Source organism: Amblyomma maculatum, chromosome 3 (genome assembly GCF_055883805.1).
Source record: "Amblyomma maculatum isolate TAMU_Amacu chromosome 3, ASM5588380v1, whole genome shotgun sequence".
Taxonomy (NCBI): domain Eukaryota; kingdom Metazoa; phylum Arthropoda; class Arachnida; order Ixodida; family Ixodidae; genus Amblyomma; species Amblyomma maculatum.
In genome coordinates this window covers 136,724,339-136,743,680 of record NC_139346.1, presented here as the reverse complement: position 1 = coordinate 136,743,680, position 19,342 = coordinate 136,724,339, and the positions used below count along the sequence as shown (strand labels likewise).

General features: G+C 45.7%; 1 protein-coding gene and 1 pseudogene across 1 annotated transcript; both read right to left on the bottom strand.

Annotated features, from left to right (window-relative positions):
* Positions 1-3,838: 3,838 nt before the first annotated feature.
* On the bottom strand, positions 3,839-13,164 carry LOC146196161 (cytochrome P450 3A56-like). The gene is made up of 4 exons (XM_084596335.1): positions 12,972-13,164; positions 9,496-9,685; positions 7,938-8,149; positions 3,839-4,864 (listed from the first exon to the last, which is right to left on the bottom strand). Exons 1-4 carry the CDS (start codon positions 13,152-13,154, stop codon positions 3,884-3,886), a joined length of 1,566 nt encoding a protein of 521 aa, XP_084452461.1. The 5' UTR covers positions 13,155-13,164; the 3' UTR covers positions 3,839-3,883.
* A 726-nt stretch (positions 13,165-13,890) lies between these two features.
* Positions 13,891-17,899, bottom strand: LOC146196160 (uncharacterized; annotated as a pseudogene).
* Positions 17,900-19,342: the final 1,443 nt, after the last annotated feature.

Genomic DNA, 19,342 nt, shown 5'->3' with positions numbered 1-19,342 from the left:
GTTTTTTGCTGCAGTGAAACCAAGAACTGCGAAGGAAATCTTGCTTTGAAAAATGTGAAATGTAGAAAGACTTCTCTTTAAAAACGCTACAAAAATCAGCTTTGAGGAGCGCATAAAGAAACCACATAATCCGCCAACCACATAATCCGCGAACTGGAAAGCCCATTAACCCACATTTACGCGAAAACACACCATTCATAACTAGCCTGGAAAGCTCATTAACCCACATTTACGCGAAAACAAATCATTCATGTTGCACAAAGACGAAGCGCTACAAAACCAACTACTGCGCTGCCGAAATCAGATTGCACCCACGCTATAAAGCCACGGCTTTAATCAATGTCATCTTATGAGGGCACCGGAAGCGGAAATGGCGGCCATATCTGACTGGTGTGTTGAGCCTCCAGAGATCTCGCTTTGACATCTGATGCGAGAGAAGTAGATAAATACGCCATGCGCGAAACGGTTGTTTTGCTAACGCGCCATCTAATCCTTGAAACATCAGTCTTTTTTTCTCTCAAATTCTTCGTACCACGTGTCTACTATTGTGTAATTGTTTCTTTAGCGATAGTTCCTGTCTTAATTTTTTTTCATGCCGAGCTAATATGGTTGACCCCACTCCTTAAACCATATGCGAGCCCTTTAGATTGTTTTGACTAACACTTTGGTATTTCTACACTGTAAAAGTATTCGGACAGAACACACCCTTAGCTGCGACAACAAAGCTTTCATCCCTGATGATAAGAGCGCAGTACATCGAAAGCGAAAGAATAATATATTTGCACTAAGTTACAAAAACCTTCACCGCCGTCCCATTATGTGCGCATATATAATGTTAGTTTTTGCAGCCCGGATCAGCGGCTTTTACAGGGTGCGCAGCATTCCTGTATTCTATATTTAAAATCGCTAACTAGATCCTATTTGCTCGCACAGCTGCAACTGTTTTCGCTAGATTTTAACTGTTGTAGCGGAACGCGCCTTCTTAATCATTCCAATAACCTCCAGAGGTCGAATACAATGGACCTTGCACAACCCAGTGCCGGTGCTATTGTGGCACCTGCAAGCAGAACAAAAGTCACAGCTTATGGAGACCATTGTCCACATATGTACGAAGAGGTGACAAGTGTTGATATAAAATGTAGGAAGTAGACCTCTGTTAAAGATTTGTTCTTTTACAGAATGCCTCATCGGTCAGCCATTGTTTCGTATTTGTGGGCGCCGCTCACAAAAAAACGTTGAAACAACGTTCCGGCATCCCCGTTACGAGCGCGTTGTTCCCATCAGCTAATGGAGGAGGCTGTCTTGAATAAGATAAATGGAGCGCAGCCGGATTGGAGAATTGTTCTCTTACAGAGTGCACTACTGTTCAGCCACTGTTGCAATTGTCTGTGCCGCCGACAAAGGATCAAAGCAGCACTCTTGCAAGCACGTTATGGGCTGGTGGAGACAACCTAAAGCAGCCCTTTTGTTTGGTTAGCGGGCAGGCCGGAGTAAGGATGTGCGTCACACGGTTAATTTTGATTGTTAAATCATATCCTTTGTTGTCCCTTTCCGCGTTTCCGCCAGCTCTCTAACTTCCCCACTTTAAAAAACAAATCTTATCGCTTGAGCGCATCACAAAAACATACGGAACAAAAGCCTACTCTGCTGCATGGGAGTAGGTATTTTATCACGTGCGTTCGCCTGCTGGCTTTACCTCTAACCGCCTGACAGAAATTGCAAGCCCTAAAAGTTATGCATCATGAGGATGCACAAAGTTTCTTTAGTATAATACTAACATTTTAATACAATTGTGCTTGAATTCTGGTCGAAACATACCCCCTCTACCTTGAAAAACAAAATGACCTTACTGATCAAGACAATGATATCGTCAAGGTCACGTAATCAGGAAGGAAGAATCAAAAAGCATCGCCCACCGGAGCCAAATTAAAAAATGGCCTTTTTGATCCCCTCCGAAAAATTACCTGTCCTACCTTCATCACTTTCAGCTTTCACAAGGCGCGCTGATGAAAGAGAAAGAGGGGGTCACTTTATAGTGGGCAAATGGTTTCCTGACAACCTGGCTTACTATTTTATATCCCGATGAAAAAAATATTGGAAGTAAATGAAGGATACATGACACCGGCGCACTCAAAAACACTAAGTTAAGGCAAAAAACGCAAGTCGTCAAGGCAAATTATTAAGGTTTTCGACCACTCGTACCCGAAGCCGCATCACATTAGGCTCCAAAGACGTTCCTAGGGAGCCTCGATGTTCTCGTCTGGACATCGATGCACCATAGTATATGCTCCAGGCGTTAAGCGCTAGCCTGACAGAATTCTTACAATGCCTCGTAGTGTGTATTGTAATTATGACAACTGCAGGCCAGGTGCTTACGATCTTCGCGCATGTCACATGTCAGGCACAGGGGGCTACTAGAGGCAGCCGTTCTGCGTGTAATCTAGGCCGATTTGCTGATAATTTAGTAAATCTGGCTCCATAAAATCGACAGTAAATGAAGACAGGCAGCGCGGATGAATCGCCATGCTTCGCTTTACCTACACTGACAACCTGGTCGCTGAATAAGATGCCGCAATGGGTAGGCAGCACAACAATTTGAGGACAATGCGGTGATGAAGCTTTCAGGCCTGTTTAGCCTGCTTAAGTCGCTATGGAGCTGCACCTGAATGTGCGACGATAGGAACGGTTGACGTTTAGAGTGACAGGCAGTACAAATAACCATGGCTGCAGTGGGATGATTTAGAATGCAGATAAGAGCGGCTCGCAGGGCAGCCAGCTCGGTAGTTGTAGTTAGAGTATCGCGGCTGAGTGTCACCACATTATAGGGCACGTTGATGACATCCAGTCGCCAGCTGCTGCTAAAAAAGGCATGAAACAGCGATTAGTGTAAAGGAGGCAGTGCATAAAGTGGTGTCCAGAGAGGTTCTCAGAGACTATGTATGTGCTGAAGCAACAAAACTAAAGCAAACATGAAACGTAAGTACAGCGAGAGCTCGAACGTTATCGCAGTCCGCCTTGAGAAGTCTGGAGTATCGTCTCAGACAATCTAAGACTGGCTACTTCGTGTAGGTTGACCGGGCATTCATTCTGCAGCTCCACTTTCTCCAACAAAGCAGAAAATGAGGAGACATAGAGGAAAGAGAGAAATATAAAAAAGAGAAGGTTTTAATATTTAATGTGACGAGCACTGCGAAGACTTCACGACACCCGTAGGCCTGGTAGCGTTAAAATGCACTTTTACTGGATGTGTATGAAGGGAGCAGGCAACTTGGTTAGAACTAACAGGAAACCAATGGTGTGACTTCAAGGCGAGCAAAGCACAGCTGCTGAGCAGAAAATCAAGTGAATATATAAGCATTTCTCAGGGAAATAATGGCTGCTACTGGCGCAAGGTAACGGGGAGCATCGTAGGAGGCCTTTTTCTTGCATTTCGCGTACGTCGAATAGTTCAACACTATCGCCAAACAGACGAGTTGGTGGAACATATTGAATAGAAATCAGCGCCACAGACAAACACCAAAGCGCCAAACCTTGATAGGGTGGTCCTTTTTTCTATATATCACGTTCCGTCTTTGAATAAACTTTCAGTTGCGAGTCAGCGCTCATCCTGTGGTTCTCTGCTTCGATGTTTGTCTCTTGCGCTGTTTTCCAGCCAAATAGTTGTGATGACTATATTTGCCATTGTCTAACACAGAAATCTGACCTGACCCACAGAGAATGTCCTCCAACTGATTAACAATCAGGGCTAGTAGTTTAACTGCCGAAATGTATATTGTTATTTTCAAGGCATAAGTGGGTCCTCATGAACATACACAGCCTAGCGTGCGTTAACTGAGGAATTCCTTTTTTATTGCACCAGTGCCAGGGTAAAGAACACAAGCAGTTACCCTACATGATTCCTTAATGTCACACTGAGGACAATGTTCCTCTCCGGAGAAATGGTTATGAAAGGCACTGTGACCTTTATTGGGGCCTCGCTTCCCTGACACAAGGAGAACTGGAATTTGCGGATCAGCTTACAAAGAGCACACTTCAGCTCTAGCAGAGCGAGCTTCTGTCCCAAGCATTGTCGGGGTCCTAAGCCGAACGGAATATACGATAATGGGTGTCTCTGGCTTTCGTTGTCGCCACTGAATCTCTCCGGATCAAACTTTACAGGGTCGGGCCACAGTTTTGAATCGCGGTGGATGTTCCACACCGGAACCACTAGTCGACATCCGGCCGGTATGGTGCGACTCATGATCGTCCTCTCCTCATAGCAGAGTCTCGTCGTGAAGAGCACGAGCGGTGGGTTTTTGCGCAGACCCTCGCTCACGATCATGTCCAGCCTCTTCAGTCTTTGCAGCTGATCGCAGCTGATGTCTTCGTCCACACCTGCCGGAAACGCGGAAACGAGCTCTGCGTGCAGCTTCTCTTGTTCCAGTGGGTTTCTGGCCAGCTCGTCCAAGATTAGCGATAACGTCACTGCCGTTGTCTCGAAACCCGCGGCGAGCATTATAAAACAATTTGACGCGATGTGCGCGTCGGTTAGCTCGAACCCACTTCCAATGCAACCTCCCCGGCTCGAAGCTTGGCCAGCGCCACTGATGCATTTGCTCTTTGCCTGTTCGTCCAACATCAGCTGCAACGTGTCCGCGTGTGAAGTGTCAGCCTGGGCTCTTCGCGCTCGTATCACATCGTGTAATCGACTGGAGATACTTGCAAATAGCTTTCCGTACGTTACGTAAGGAAATATCCACGGAACGATGCAACGAAATAGAGGGAATGCGACGGCGGCGTTGAAAACTGGCGTGTCGGCTTCAATCAACGTTTTTCTCATAGTACAGACGAACGGGTCCTCCGGGTTCCTTTGGGAGCCAGGCTGCTGTAGTGACAAAAGCAAAAAGGAACAAAAAGGAACACAATCAGTTGAAAAATTATCGTCCTTTATCTGGCAGCACATCTTACGGACAATTAAATGCCACTTTTTTTTTTTTAGTCTGAAAGCTGGTAAATAGCAAACCTTAAACAAATTCATCAGAACTTTCCATTCCTACCACTGCTAGACCTTATGTCAGGATCCAGATTAAGCCGCTGATTTGACAGCTCACAGTTTTGCATACAAAAGCAATTTTGTTTTTCAGTTTGGCCTTATGGCAGAAATAAAAATAAAGATATCTAATAATCGGCGCGTCTGTGAGCGAAAAAAAAAAGACCAAAGCGAACAAACTAATTGCGCTTCTTTTACTCTGCTATTTGCCCCACATAAGCACTGCTAAACTCTTTCAGCTGCTCTGTATGTCATCTCGCGTTGTTTCCGTTGTCAAAGACGCTGGCGCCGTTGACAGGGTGACGAAATTCCATGCCATCATCAGCACCATATATATTTGATTTTTTAACTGCTCCCAACCTACCTGGGGCGAATGCGTCACCATGCGAATGCAGTTCATGCGAAATCAGTCAATTTCGATACATTTAATAAACGCAGATGTAAGCTAATTGTGGAGAGATTACTCATAAGTGTACTCCAAAACGCGCCCATATGCACAGAAAGCAAATATAAAGGGCTTTTTCAGAAACTCTGTAGTTGACAAGAAATTCATCTTGGTCCTGGATTAGAACCCGGAACCACCGCTTATCTAAGGCAGCCGCGTTTCTAACTGAGGCAGCCGCATTTCCAGCTTAGCTACCCAGGGCGGCTACTGATCAAATAGTAGAGCGAGAGCGCATTGCTGAACAAATTGAATTGGGAATGGTATTGGCCGAATGTTCGTATGAGACCCTGCAGAAATTTATGCCATTTTCGGGTATTCACCCCAACAATTATGACCAATACATGAAAGCTTGAATTGATTTTGAGCTGCATTGTTTTCGATAAAAACATACTTCGAGCAAGCACTTTCGTTATTTGTTTTGGTCGGTACTGGCTCTTGCTCCAATTTTATTATTAGCTTTTCAACACCAAAAAAAAAAAGGGGGGTGAACAAGTGTTAAGTATATAGCCTTAAACTGTGTGCTCTTTTAGATGTGTCCCTGTATACTTCCTTGCTCTGTTCGTATCCTGTGTTTTACCGCACACCCAATGAGACTATCATTCTCAGATTTCTGTACAAATCTCTTGCCAACTGTATCAGCACAAAATTTTGCTTTCCTTTGGTTGGCAGTGGACCTACAAGCAAATAACCATTCCAGTCACTTTTATCTGACCATCTCCAGCTGCCGACGTATCCGGTTTCGGTGCTACGTAAACATACTGCAGCGCCAGCTGGACAAGACGACCGGGACGACACATAGCCGTCCATTCCAGCCACTATGCATTTCGCGTAGGGATGCCACATAGTCCACCATATCGATTATCGAAGATACACATAGCGAGAGAAACGTTAAGCAAGGAGTGGTCTTCCCTCCTTATCCTTCCTAACTGACGGTTCCTTGCACAGTCAGAAGTATATTATGACAATCATTGGTTTGCCTCGGCTGACGAACAAGGCATTTTTGAGGTCTGCGATTACCTTTTATCCGATAAAGGTAGAGATCAATGTAAATAAAGTTACCGGTAAGCAATGACTGCTTTTTGTTGGTCTTCTAAACAACAGCTACCGCAGAGCACCGCATGAAAAGTTCATGTCGTGATCACCTTCGTATCACATAAAATTCTACATGTGCGCGAACACTTGCTTACTCCTTTCCTCTGAAGCCACAGACATGGCCAGCTTGTTTCCATCCACACTGAGTGCAAGATAGGATATTCGAGGGCCTCTGTACTGAAACCAGCCTTCATAAAATGTTATCGATGTTGGCTCTTACACGGCTCACCTGGTTTGTTAAGGTTTTGTCATCTTCGACGGGGACACATTAGCACCTTAGTGGGCTTGCATCGCCCTGAATATTCTTCCTCTCTTGAGTTTCGATCTCTGCCCCTTCCGATAAGCCTTCTCCTTGCTTTTTTTATTCCTTAGTAAATAATCGTTCGATAATGTCTCGCAAAACATTACACTTCCTGAATCAGTACAAAAGGAACTAGAAGGCACGTTAACGATACGTCACTGTATTCGTGAAGTATTTGAGTGTAAGGCCATGGCTCTAGTATCTGTTACTAAAAGATAGTAATAGATAGTGCACGTCCGTGTTCCTAATGATTTGGAGTCCGCAATGGCTTTCATCAGTCTAACAGAAAGGACGCGCCAGAATTCTTCATCTTTGTCGGTATACGTGCTAGTAATCAGCTGGTAGTTCTACAGCGTTCCGTCTTCAGTTGCACGCTAAGCTACGGCTGCCTATTCGTGAACTTACCATCAGTATCACACATCAGTGAGTTCATAAATAAAGCAATGGTTACCATTGTTCGAAGGATAAGAATATATACTCTCAACTGAACTGTCGTGTGCACTAAAGCAAGAAACCGTTGCCAAGATATTGATAAAAGAGCCCTTCAATCATTGTTGTTCTCGTCTGCACCCATCCGTGCTTTTTTGTTTGTTTAGTATTTTAGACCACTCCGTCTGGCTCCGGAAAGAGAATACTCTTCGTTGGGAACCTATGTCGTAGGCCAAATCCCTACAATTGCTTTTGCTCCATGAGGCAGCTTTTAGTTGAATAATGCTGCTTTTTAGCTATCATTACAAACGCTCAATCATTCAATGAGCCATGGTGCGTAAGTGACGAGACACTGCACTTTACTTAGAGGCCCGGCTTAGTAACTGCTTCACTGGTATCTTAAAATTTACATACCTAAAACGCATTTAGTTTATTTCTGACTGTTTTAGCGCAACTAGCTGCATTTTTGGAAGCAACTGCTGAAACGTGTCATACAAAACTAACATTTCAAGCGATTTGCGGAATAAGAGCGCTCAGCGTTTCCGACGTGAGTATTTGGCAGGCATAATATTAGGACACCAAGGCACTCTTTAAAGTAAAAGCAATCAGTTATCGGTAATGTGCTGTCTCAAATACCTCACCTCCCATCCTAGGACAGTCTTTGATATGGCGTCCATGGTTAGCCCTTGCGCCATCAGTGTCATGTCCACGGAGGTATCACCCTTCGCCAGTCGCTCTTCCAGCACTTGCAGCATGTCGTTCACGCAGCCGTTCATGATTTTCAATATGTACTTCATCTTGGCTCCTGAGAAACTGGGATTCATTACTGCTCGCACTTTCCTCCATTCGTCTCCTGCGCAAGAGCAGTAAGGAGCGTAATTTTATCTTGAATCCGATTACCTCTCTGGACGACAAACCTAGCTGACTAGCAGAAAATGTTATTTCGCTATTTTATGTTTACGCTATGTGCGATTTATTACCTAAGGTAGCGGCATTTGGCATAAGAGACGCCACAATGGAGGACGCAGTATTATTTTAAATAACCTGAGGGTTCTACATCACGTTGACTAATCTCAAATCCACGACAGATATTGAGATCCCGAATATCTGTCGGCACGCGACAGCATTCTTAAGCGCCTAGTAGAAATTAGTTATCGGGAAATAGAATGCATACGTTCTATGGTTCGTATCTACACCACTCGAATGGATATCCACACAGTCGAATGTTGTTTTTTTGTTTTTACAGCAGCAGACAAAACTGGCATTTTTGAAAGCGTAGCTAAAATTTGATAATTTCCGAACAACTACCATTCTCAGCATTATTGAGGCGCATAAATGTGAGTCAAAGAATTAAATATTACACGGTTAAATGGCTTGCTACTGTGTTTTTAGCTATCTATGCTGAAGTTCGCCCCCATTGATTGTAATCTGTCGAAGATAACGCTCTCAAAAACGCCAAGCCGCGTTGTTGGCGATTACTTCATTTTTTTGCCTCTTCTACCGCGGTAAAATAGCTCACGTATTTCTGATTTCGCTCTGCATCCCAGCGTGTCGCTAATTGTGAAATCAGCTTCACTTTTTGCATTAAAGAAAGCTCGACTTTTCGTCGCTTTGAAAACTGATACGGCATCACATTTTTCTTGTGTACGTATCCTTTCTGGCACTCAAAATCCGCCTAGGTTATTAAAAAGTCAACTCGTAAATTTTAATAATAAAGTGTCAGAGAAGTCTTTTCTGCAATTCTAGGCGCTCTGTTTCATTACTGTTCTAAATTATTAGGTGTCTTAATAGGTATGCGTCTGAAAGAATCGAATTGAAACCTTGTTGTGTTTTTATGCGTACATGAGTGTGACAAGTGTAAAGTAGGTGCATGTTTTCAGCCATTTATTCTGAATTACATTGTCCCACTAAACACAGCGCAAAGATCGCTGCAAAAATTGTGACTATAAATTACTTCCCCAGCCGAATATTTCAACACTTCTATGCCACCTACATAAATGGCTACACCAAACATTCAAGAGATCTCTGATTTTACTACAAAGTAGAAAGTCGGTGAGAATTCATCGTATTTCGACGGCTGATATTTAAGGATTTATAAGTATGACGCCTCAATACCAAATGCAAAAAAAAAAAAACACAAATTTACTCAGAAATTAAGAATCTGTGATGCTAACGCCACTCTGGTCTTCGTATATATACCTTTCAGCCCCACCAGACTGGTGTTGAAGGTTTCCACTTCCAGTATCATAGGCATCCGATCGCGGAAAATATGAGCTTGTCTGACAAAGCATTCCTTGATCATTTCCAGGTCGGACACTACGATGTACGGCATTTCGCCAATATAAAAGCCGAAGAAACTCCCGTATTTCCGCATCCATTCGCCTGTCACCTGCCGTAAGAGAAGAAAGATTGTAAAACATAATTAAAGGGCGCATGAAAAGCTATTTACTACAATTATAAAACGCATTAGCAATAAGTATCTTATCAATCCTCTCTGTAACAAAAAAAAATTTTAAGCTGGCTTCATTTACAGAGAACATATGGGCAATCGAAAATGACGCTCCTCCTCTCCCCCCCCCCCCTCAACTCAACGCACACCGGAGTGCAAGAAAAAAAAAAAAGAAAAGTCGCCATAGCACCCCACCACGCCCCGTCCCGCTCGCCGAACTCGGGAGCGTCCAATCACCTAGGTGCGCCTAGCAGCCCCACTGACGTCCGTGGGGAGCCTTGTGCGTGGAAATGTGTCGCCCAAATCGACTATGAGACTGCTAGCCATGGCCACTTTTAAAGCACTCTCTGTAATTTATCGGCTCTCCGTAAAGATTTAAAATCTGACTCGAATGCTTAAAAAAGACCATCTCTATGGATTGCTTGAATTAGAATTTAACCCGAAGCAGCATTTTAGCCGCCCTTAACCTTCAGTTCATGCTTCTTGAGAGTTCATGCCTCTTGAGCAAGCGTACAAGAATTTTCGATGTCACGAATCTTCACCGTGCATATAATACAACGTTCGAGACATGCCTAGTGAATCCAAGGCGTATGTTATCAAAAGCAATCAAATTCAACTAGGGCTAAAAAGCTGTGCAAGTGCTATTGTAAGGCCGCAGTGAAAAGCGACTCGCACGTGCAGTCGCGCTGGCGGTCGATGCCCCCCCCCCCACGCGCCGAGGCAAAGGAGCGAGCGCTGTTGTTTGTTTTTTTTTTCTCCCTGTCCCCCCTTTTCTTGGGCGCGGGCTCGCGGGGCGCGCTGGAGGCCTGGTTGGTTTCACCCTTTTTCTCGAGGCGTCGCCAAGACGCGAACGCAGCCGGGATCAACAGTGGTACGCTTCTGCGAACCAGCTTACGGTCAGCAGAGGGCGACAATAGGCGCGACACCTGCCCCCCTCCCGGGACATTCCGACCGACGGCGACTATACACTGCTCAGGGACAGTGCCCCTCGCCCCCTTTTCCTCGAACGGGACGGCTGAGTGACCTCGGCGTTTCTTTCACAAAGGCGCAGCTGCACGGTCGCGTCGCAAACACGCTGAGGAGTGGAGACAAAGACAGGCACCGTGTGAGAGGGCTTGGGAACCGGCGAGTGGAAAGAGTGTGTGTTTTGAATGTTGTATTTTTTTATTTGAAGTAATTAAGGACCTGGGTGGTCCGAGATTATCCCCAACCCACGGGGGTTGTGGCATGTTTTTCAATAATTTGATTGGTTGCTTTATTTACGAGGCGGGTCACCTAAGGTGACCGCCCTCAGGCCTTTGTTGATGTTTGTCATCAAAAAGCGGTCCTCGGACCATGTTTGTCAGTCAAGTTTGAGGCTCCGTGCTTAGCACGTATTTACAGTCCCTAGGCTTTAACCAAAATGCTCGGTAGAAAAGTAAGGGCTTGTAGTGGGACTTCTCTGTGTGAGAGTCTGTTTTTGTTTTAAGTTGCAGTGTCTGTGTGACTTGTTACTGTAACTTACAGTTTGCCAATGTATAATATTTTTCATCTGTAAATATACATCCCCTCTTGATCATCATCAGATCCTCGTCTACTGTTCTCGTCTTCTGCTTCTTTACCTGCTGAACAGAACGAACATAACATCACTGCTATCTACTTAGACAAAAATATACTATTGTAACGATATGAAGATGTTTCAGTAAAGATGGATTTCACCATCATGTATAACTGCTGGCCAGCATTCTGTCTTACCAGGCTTCTAACTATTGACCCCAGATAAAAGCTTGCTACGTCACCCATGTGGAATATACCGACATAGAAAAGAGTAGATGTTGGCGAGGAAGCCAGTATGCTCTCATCATCTTCCTCTGTCTTTCCTACAGATTGAGCAATCAGACTAAGGTACGGGCCTATTGGCCAGCCCTGCGAGAAACAATGTGCAAAGCGACCGTTGCAGTGCTCTCGCGCTCCCTTGGAACTGTAACAAAATGACGCTGTAGGAAAGTTCTCACAAACACTTGTTCCAAATACGTTCCTTCGTATTTTTCTGGCCTGATGCAATGTTTTAGACTATTATATATTCTATTGCGCTGGACAAACGCACCGAGCAGCTTTGAACGAAAATTAGGCACCGCGATTTCTCGAAATACAGTCAACCGAAAGATATATGAGCAGTCTTCCGTGGTTGTTTTGTCGTGAGCTTTCAACATGAAGGACACGTGACTCCATGCCTTCCTTGTTAAAGTCCGTTTAGTTATATAATACGAGGAGTGCTAAAATGGCAATACTGTCAAGTTGAGCAGGCCACGAACATTGCCAGTAGGAGCACTAAGATGAGTAGCAAACAGAGAATTCTCATTTTTTCTCTGCTCACGTAGAACATATAATGGGCATTGCTTCTGACATCTAGCTGTTTCAAGAGCTTCGTATTGCACAGAACACGAAACTACTAGACTCATCATCATCAGCAGCAGCAGCCTGACTATACTCACTGCAGGGCGAAGGCCTCTTCCTTATCTCTCCACTTAACCCGGTTCTGTGCTAGCTGCATCCACTTGACCCCTGTGAACTTCTTTACCTCATCCGCCCACCTAATTTCTGCCCTCCCCATGCTACGTTTTTCTTCCCTTGAAATCCAGTTTGTTACCCTAAGCGACCATCGGTTATCCTCTCTTCGCACTACATGTCCTGACCATGCACTTTTCTTTTTCTTGATTTCCACTAGAATGTCAGTACCTTGAGTTATTTATCTGACCCACTCTGCACGCTTCCTATCTCTTAATGTTACCCCTACCATTTCTCGTTCCGTAGCCCTCTGCGCCGTTCTCATCTTAAGTAGAACCCTCTTGGTTAGCCTCCACGTTTCAGTCCCATAGGTGAGTACGGGTAAGATGCAAATGTTGTATACTTTCCTCTTGAGCGATACCAGTAAGCTGCTAGTCATAATCTGCGAGTGCTTGCCAAATGCGCTCCACCCCAATCTAATTCTTCTTGTTATTTCCTTTTCATGGTCCGGATCTGCGGTTACCACCTGTCATAAGTAGACGTATTCGCCTACTACTTCCATTGCATCGCTACCTAATGTAAAGTGCTGTTCCTTCCCGAGGCTGTTGAACATTACCTCAGTCTTCTGCATATTGATTTTCAAGCCTACCTTTCTACTTTTCTTGTCTAGGTCAGCAATCATAATTCACCAATCATTTTCCTGCCTAGGTCACTAGTTGCGAACAAATGATGCTGCTACCTCAAGGGGGCTCCTTCGAAATTCTTTCCAGTGGCCGAAAATTATGCTGCTAGGTTCGGGTCCTGGAATCCCGTACCGCTGAAAGAGGCGCTGTTGTCGACGTCTTTCTCCGAGCCACGCCACAACGCCGACAATGATGACGGCTAGAAGAGCTCCTAGCGCGCTTGATATGTTCAGCTCCATGGCCCCGAGTGTTGCGTGACCTGCGAGACGGATGCGGCCCTTGGTGAGCAGATCTGAAACGCACCTTTGACGCCACTCACTGAAAGCGAACGACAGTCAGCCACCTCAGTGGAAAGATTTCAATTTTTCGAAAGAGCAAATACAATATTTCTATTCGATGTTCATTTGCGGTCTAAAAAATGATGAAGTTATTTAGAGAAGTATTATTAGCATTTCCAGTTGATGGCTACACCAAGCCATAGAGCTCCACCTTGGTCTGCAAGTTTAGGCGCAGTTTGACTTTGGATAATAAGTTTCCGCTCAAAGAAAACATGCATCATATTCTTATAAATTTACTGAATCTGCATCGCTTCTAAAGTGACAGTGTGAAAGGCCCCGCTCTATAGACGTTAAGGAAAAAACTGGCAGTAACTTAGCTCGGCAATGCCAGGATTTATGTAGCGACATGTACGTTTTCCTAGCTGAGTATGTTCTGGTCACTGTATTTTTAGCAATGAGCGACCTTAGGTATACACATCTTTTTTTTTTCATTTTGCTCGACAGGGAAGAGTACTGTTCGATTATCTTTGAAGTAGCATACAGCGGTTTCAATTTTGTCTTGGGGGGTTCTCACGGAACTCGGGCTCTGCTCTCAGAACCAAACTCCCCGCCGCTAGCTCTGACCACAGACGCGGCCGTGAAGAACGATGCACCGAGGCATACATAGCCAGCGGGCCAAGCTGTTTATTGGGAGTGCCTAATTTTCTTCCTCTGCACCGTAGCATGATCCACACGCTCCAGCGTGCGGCGTCGTCTCCCTGGATGCAGATGCTGTCCCCCGAGGGGAGGGGGAAGGAGGGGCCGCCCGGCATGCGACGCCAGTTCTCTCACCCCGACCCTCTCCGCCGCACTCCAGGGGAAGGAGGCCAGGAGGAAAAAGATGAGGGCTCACCGAGACAGAGAGAGGGTGTTCGCCGCGTCGTGCAGGAGAAGGGAATGTGGAATCCCACAGTCTATACAGTATTCCGATTTGGTAGAGTTTTTTTTTTTTTTTTGATATACAACCCGTTGACTGACGTCTTTCATAGGCTCCATTTCAAGGGTTATGCACCGTCTTTTACGCTCGGAAGTGTGGCATCTCCATATGACAAGCCGTTCCTCTCTCTTGTTGAGTAGGCAAGTGCCCCAAGTGTGAACGAGCCATTTAGGCTCGTTCACACTTGAGCATTAGGCGGCAAAAGCCAGCGAATTCCGCCGCCGCGGGAAAGCATCTGCCAGAAATCTCGGCGGAAAGCCAAATCAGTCCGGGACCGATTCTGGCTGCCGCATTTTTTTCCACCGAATTCATCCGCCAATCGGAAGGCGAGGAAGTTGAGCCGGCGCAGCCCACGGCGTCGACCGGTTAGCATCCCTCAGGAGCCAACACGGCAACAGCGTATTCGCAATCGACCATCGGCTCACGATATTGTGACGGCCACAGCCGAAATGCTTTCGATGTCGTGACGCTGTGAAGCTATATTGTGTGTCTTTTTTCGGCGGTATCTTTTGTCGAGAGTTCCCATATTACGTAACGTCGTTTCGAGCGTTTCAGGAGAGACGATGATCGGCGCGGCTCTGTCTCATAACGCACTGGCGATTAACGTACACCTAAATCTGGAACTGAATAATGTGGTTACATGCATAACAATCCTCACAGCTGTTCTTGAGGCCACTCTAAGACGATGATTACTGCCAAAATGTTCACTGCAGGCTCAAAGCAGGGCCTACGCATCAGAGACCGTAGCTCACACCGTGGCCCAGTATAGACCGCAGAAAAAGAAATCGATAAAACGAGGAAGAGAGTAATTTACCGAGCGATGGGCCCATGAAAGAAAAAAAAAACAGCATAGAGCGCTTGTAATGCACAGTACTTTACGTGTTTTGCAAGCTTTCGCGCTCTTTCTTCCACTGCGTATCAACAAACCGAGCCCTCGGTCATCGCAACGCTTCCCGAAATGGTTACATACAAATAAAAGCAAACTAGTGTCATCGCTGCTGCGCTTGCCAGTTTTGAAGCTTCGTCGCAATTTTCTTGAATGTTTGTGCTACAGCTCCGTGTTCAGCGAAAATTACGTCCACGGTAGCAGAACATGACCGAAGAGCCGCGGCGCTCCTAAACTCTACATGTTAAAATAATTGCAGTGCACAATATAATGCTCATAGGTATCCAGAACATTAGCTGCAAGTCCTGAGAGGAGCCGGCAGTAAGCTCCAATGGTCAAGAAGTGGCAATTTTTAGAGCGGCAGCAATGGCCTGTACCCCTCGAAATGTGAAGTTCCGTTATAAATGGTGTCTTGACTTCAAATGCCAAAATATTTCCTAAGTTCGCACAACTCGTGTTTCGCTCGGTAAAAAGTAGAGGACTTGGTTTGGCCCATTTATTTTTACGACAAATAGTATCCAAGCTAATGTTCTTACGGAACCAAACCGACCCTTGTCTGCATACGGTTTTTCAATTTAGACTGAGCCAAGACTTACCCGAAATTTCGGTGTCCTCTAGCAACTTTAACCACAAAAGACTGAGTGTTTTTTTGCTTGAGGTTGTGGCTTCCTTTAACATTTTAAAAGTGAGATGCTCAATGGAATATCTAAGCGCTGTAACCCAAAAGCAACTGTATAAGGACCTGCTTGATGTAATGATGCCAGTGCTGTTGTATCGATCATTACACTGTGGAGGGGAAGGTAAGGATGTCCTAAAAAGAGTTAAAAAGATGCCAGCACGGTCGTCAGAAAAACATTTTTTCTTCCTATTGCACACTGGTACATTACCTATTAAACCGTGCTTGAGGAAAAAAGGTGTCTTTGTTCCGTCGTCGGTAGACTGCTTGGCTTGCCATAAACCGGAAACCATAGATCATATTTTTCTTGACTGCTGGGATGCAGTCTTTCTGTGGGATATCTTGCAGAGGACTTTAAAAAGGACTTGCCAATTACATGATATGGTATACGGTTCCTGCCGGTCCATAATCAAGGGGGTGTGCCATATGACTTATTCATATTGCTTTGCCTCCACAGTGTATGGAAAACGAGAATGGCTGTGAGACACACGGACGCAGATGCTCGCTCCGCGAAGGAGTATTTCATTGAGAGTATCAACAACCTGACCGCCATCTATATTACCCAAAGTGATAAACCTAAATGGGTGCCAGTTTAGGGTTAACTGGCTAACCTAAAGCGTTTTTGAAACTTTGTGAACTCTTACTTTTGTTAGAGCGCTTTGTGGCATTATACTTTGACTTTGCCCCACTGTAAATATCATTGTTAACAGCAAACAAAGAAAACCAAATCTCAGCGGACGAGTGGTTAGCGCAGGACGCTACGGGGCAAATGACAATGAGGTCGAATCCTGTTGCGTTGCCAGTTTTTCCTAAAACATATTTTTAATGCATTTGAGAGGCTTTGTTACCTTTTAGTTTTGTACTTTTTATCCGAGGCCCTTTTTCGCCGGCGACCAGCGCAATTGGGAAGGATTCAATAGGGAAAGAATGAAGTTTGGATTATGATCGACTCTGTTCTTGGTATAGGCGGCAAATATGCCCCTTTTGTTTACGATGCCTGCAAATAGCACGTTGAAGCTCTTGTTGCCACATTACATGGGTCAAATGTGCCATGATTTAATGAAGAATTGAATGATAATGCGTTTTTCCTTCGGGCACTTAGCATCGCTGTATGCTTTTCGTGGCATTCGTAGCTGCAGTCAAGCGGTCAGGTCAGGGTTAACGGGAGCTCGCAGTCGAAGCGGCGACGGCGGCGATATGTTGGCTCAGAAGTGTGAACGAAGGAGCGTGTCGGCGGCAGCGGATTTCGCTCGCTCGCTTCGCCGAATGCTCAACAACTACACCAGTAATATCAATCTGAACAAAGCGTGCTTTTTCTGATATCGCAGACAAATTCCCCACGGAAAGCGTCCCACAGTTGCTGTTCGGATGCTCACCCCGAGGACTGTGGACTCCTACCTCCAAATGCCGTACTTCGGGTTCCGTGGTCCAGTGTGTCCGTGGGCAGACAGCCGCGAAGTGTCCCCGGCGCTGAAACCTGTAGCACAGCGCTCCCCTGGCAGGGCTTGACGACCTGGATTGAGGACCCCTACCGCAAGCTGCACACTTCAGGTGCTCCAGATATTTCTGGTTCGGTGCCCGCCTATGAACAGTGTCGACTTCAGCGCTCGTCATTGAACCATCACGGTCTACGCTGCTGCGAAGATCCTGCTGCTGTTGTTTCACAGTTTCTTTCAGGTGTGCCTTCGTGAAACCACTTTCTAGAGTCAGCGCCGCATCCATTTCAAGAGCTTCCGACAACTTCACGTCTCGTATTCCAACTACAAAGCGGTCGAGAATCATACGCTCTTTCATCTCCCTGTAGTAGCATCTATCGACCAGCGTATGTAACTCCGTAACATACTGATCTGCGGACTCGCCTGGTCCTTGGTGACGGCGATGGAAGCACGCGCTTTCGTAGACTAGGTACCGTGTGGCAACAAAATGGGAATCGACCCGTTTCTTCACGACGTCGTATTTCTTCGAGTCTTCCTCAGACAAGCTGAAAGTCTTTAAAATATTGCGTGCCTGTCGTGAGCCTCTTCAGTTCGCTCGTTAAGTCCCGAGGCGAATCGGTAGTCATAGAATTCTTGTGTCCACTCAGGCCATTCGGATGTTTTGTCAAAGTTGAAGCTCGCTGGCAGTTCCACTAGGAAAAGCTGGGAGGAAACCTTCGTTTCTTGCGCCATGTTTAGTTGCTGTTTTTCGGGCTGGTAACGATGATGCTGGCGGCCTACCACAAGCGGTAGCCTTACACCTACCACGGGTCTAGTACAACCCGGACAACCACTTCTGACACCATGTGGAGTTCGATGGACGACACTTCAAAGAGGATTTGTGCGTGGCCGCCCCTGGAGCAGGCCACAGGGAACAACCTCCATTTGTTGCAACATGACAAGTATATAGACAGACGCTTTGTATCTCACGCATGCTCCGGGCATTACAAATGTACGCGTACACTTGCTAAGATAGCTACTATCACGCAAGTAGCGATAATGTCACAGGCGCCACAATCTGTTACACAATAACTTACAGCCAAACTTGCACATTTTGCTGTTCTTTGTGTTTTAAGAAAAATTATGCATGACGCATTTAAGAGCTCGCTAATAGTAGAGCTAAACGACGTACCAGGGCAGAAATGGCAGAAATATAAGTACGGGACGGCCGGCTGCCGGCTGCACACCAGACTTCACAATGTCCGACAGCGTCACCACTTGTCGAACGAAACCTATTCGCTAAACATGGAAGCTGCTTTTACTTCCATGCATGCGGAAATAGACAAAAACGTTTTAACAGGCTCTTGTGCTGTCATAGACCACAACTGGACGTAACCCACCTTATTCACTTCTTGTGATGCATGCACACTGATTGTTCCTTGAGATTCAGCCCCAAATGAAGTGCACAAGTCTGTACTTCTGCAACGCCAATCATCTTAAAGCCGAATTAGCACACCACGGCTTATCAATAGTGAGAAGACTCGGCAGCTGAGCCTGCGGGCACAGGATCACACGCCGGCCCCTGAGGAGGCAAAACGCAAAGCCAACTGCGTTCTGCATGATGTCGTCACTGGTTAAAAGAAATGGTGGTCGCACCTATTATCAGGAATAAAAAATTACCATGACGAAATGCAATATGCATTGTCCAGAGCAGTAATTGTCGATCTAACATATTTCTTTCTAGAGAGGCAAATGTAGTTGGCTGATGAGAATTACAAACTGGCCTGGATAGCGTTGGCTGAAAAAAGAAAGGTTGAATATGTGCAGAAGTTCCCAAATAATTTTACTCTAAGGAAACCCCTAAAGTCACCAATATATGTGCCACAAACCGCTAACGCGCCCCTCTCCCACCGAAGATTTCAACCAGGTGACGTTGCTCGTGAATGTGCCCTTCCTGGTTTTTTCTCTTTTAGTTATTGCGTAAGAACTTTTTGTTTTCATGAGCTTGGCAGTAGGCTTTTTATTAAATTCTATCCGTTCATTCCGACGCGACGCGCAGGTTTTCCGAATTCGGCTTCGCTCGGCTAACTCGGCTGCGCGACCGTGGCCTTCAACCGCCACGAGTGCACGTACAGGGCCGTCCACTTCTAGCTAGAACACGGTCACTGCTTTTAAATCAACATTGTATCTGACGCA

Coding starts and splice junctions, on each gene's coding strand:
- LOC146196161 (XM_084596335.1), bottom strand. CDS start 13,154: ATGGAGCTGAACATATCAAGCGCGCTAGGAGCTCTTCTAGCCGTCATC. Junction 8,150..9,495: donor CAGTCTGGTGGGGCTGAAAG/GTATATATACGA, acceptor GCTCTTGCGCAG/GAGACGAATGGAGGAAAGTG. Junction 4,865..7,937: donor AGACTGTCCTAGGATGGGAG/GTGAGGTATTTG, acceptor TTGTCACTACAG/CAGCCTGGCTCCCAAAGGAA.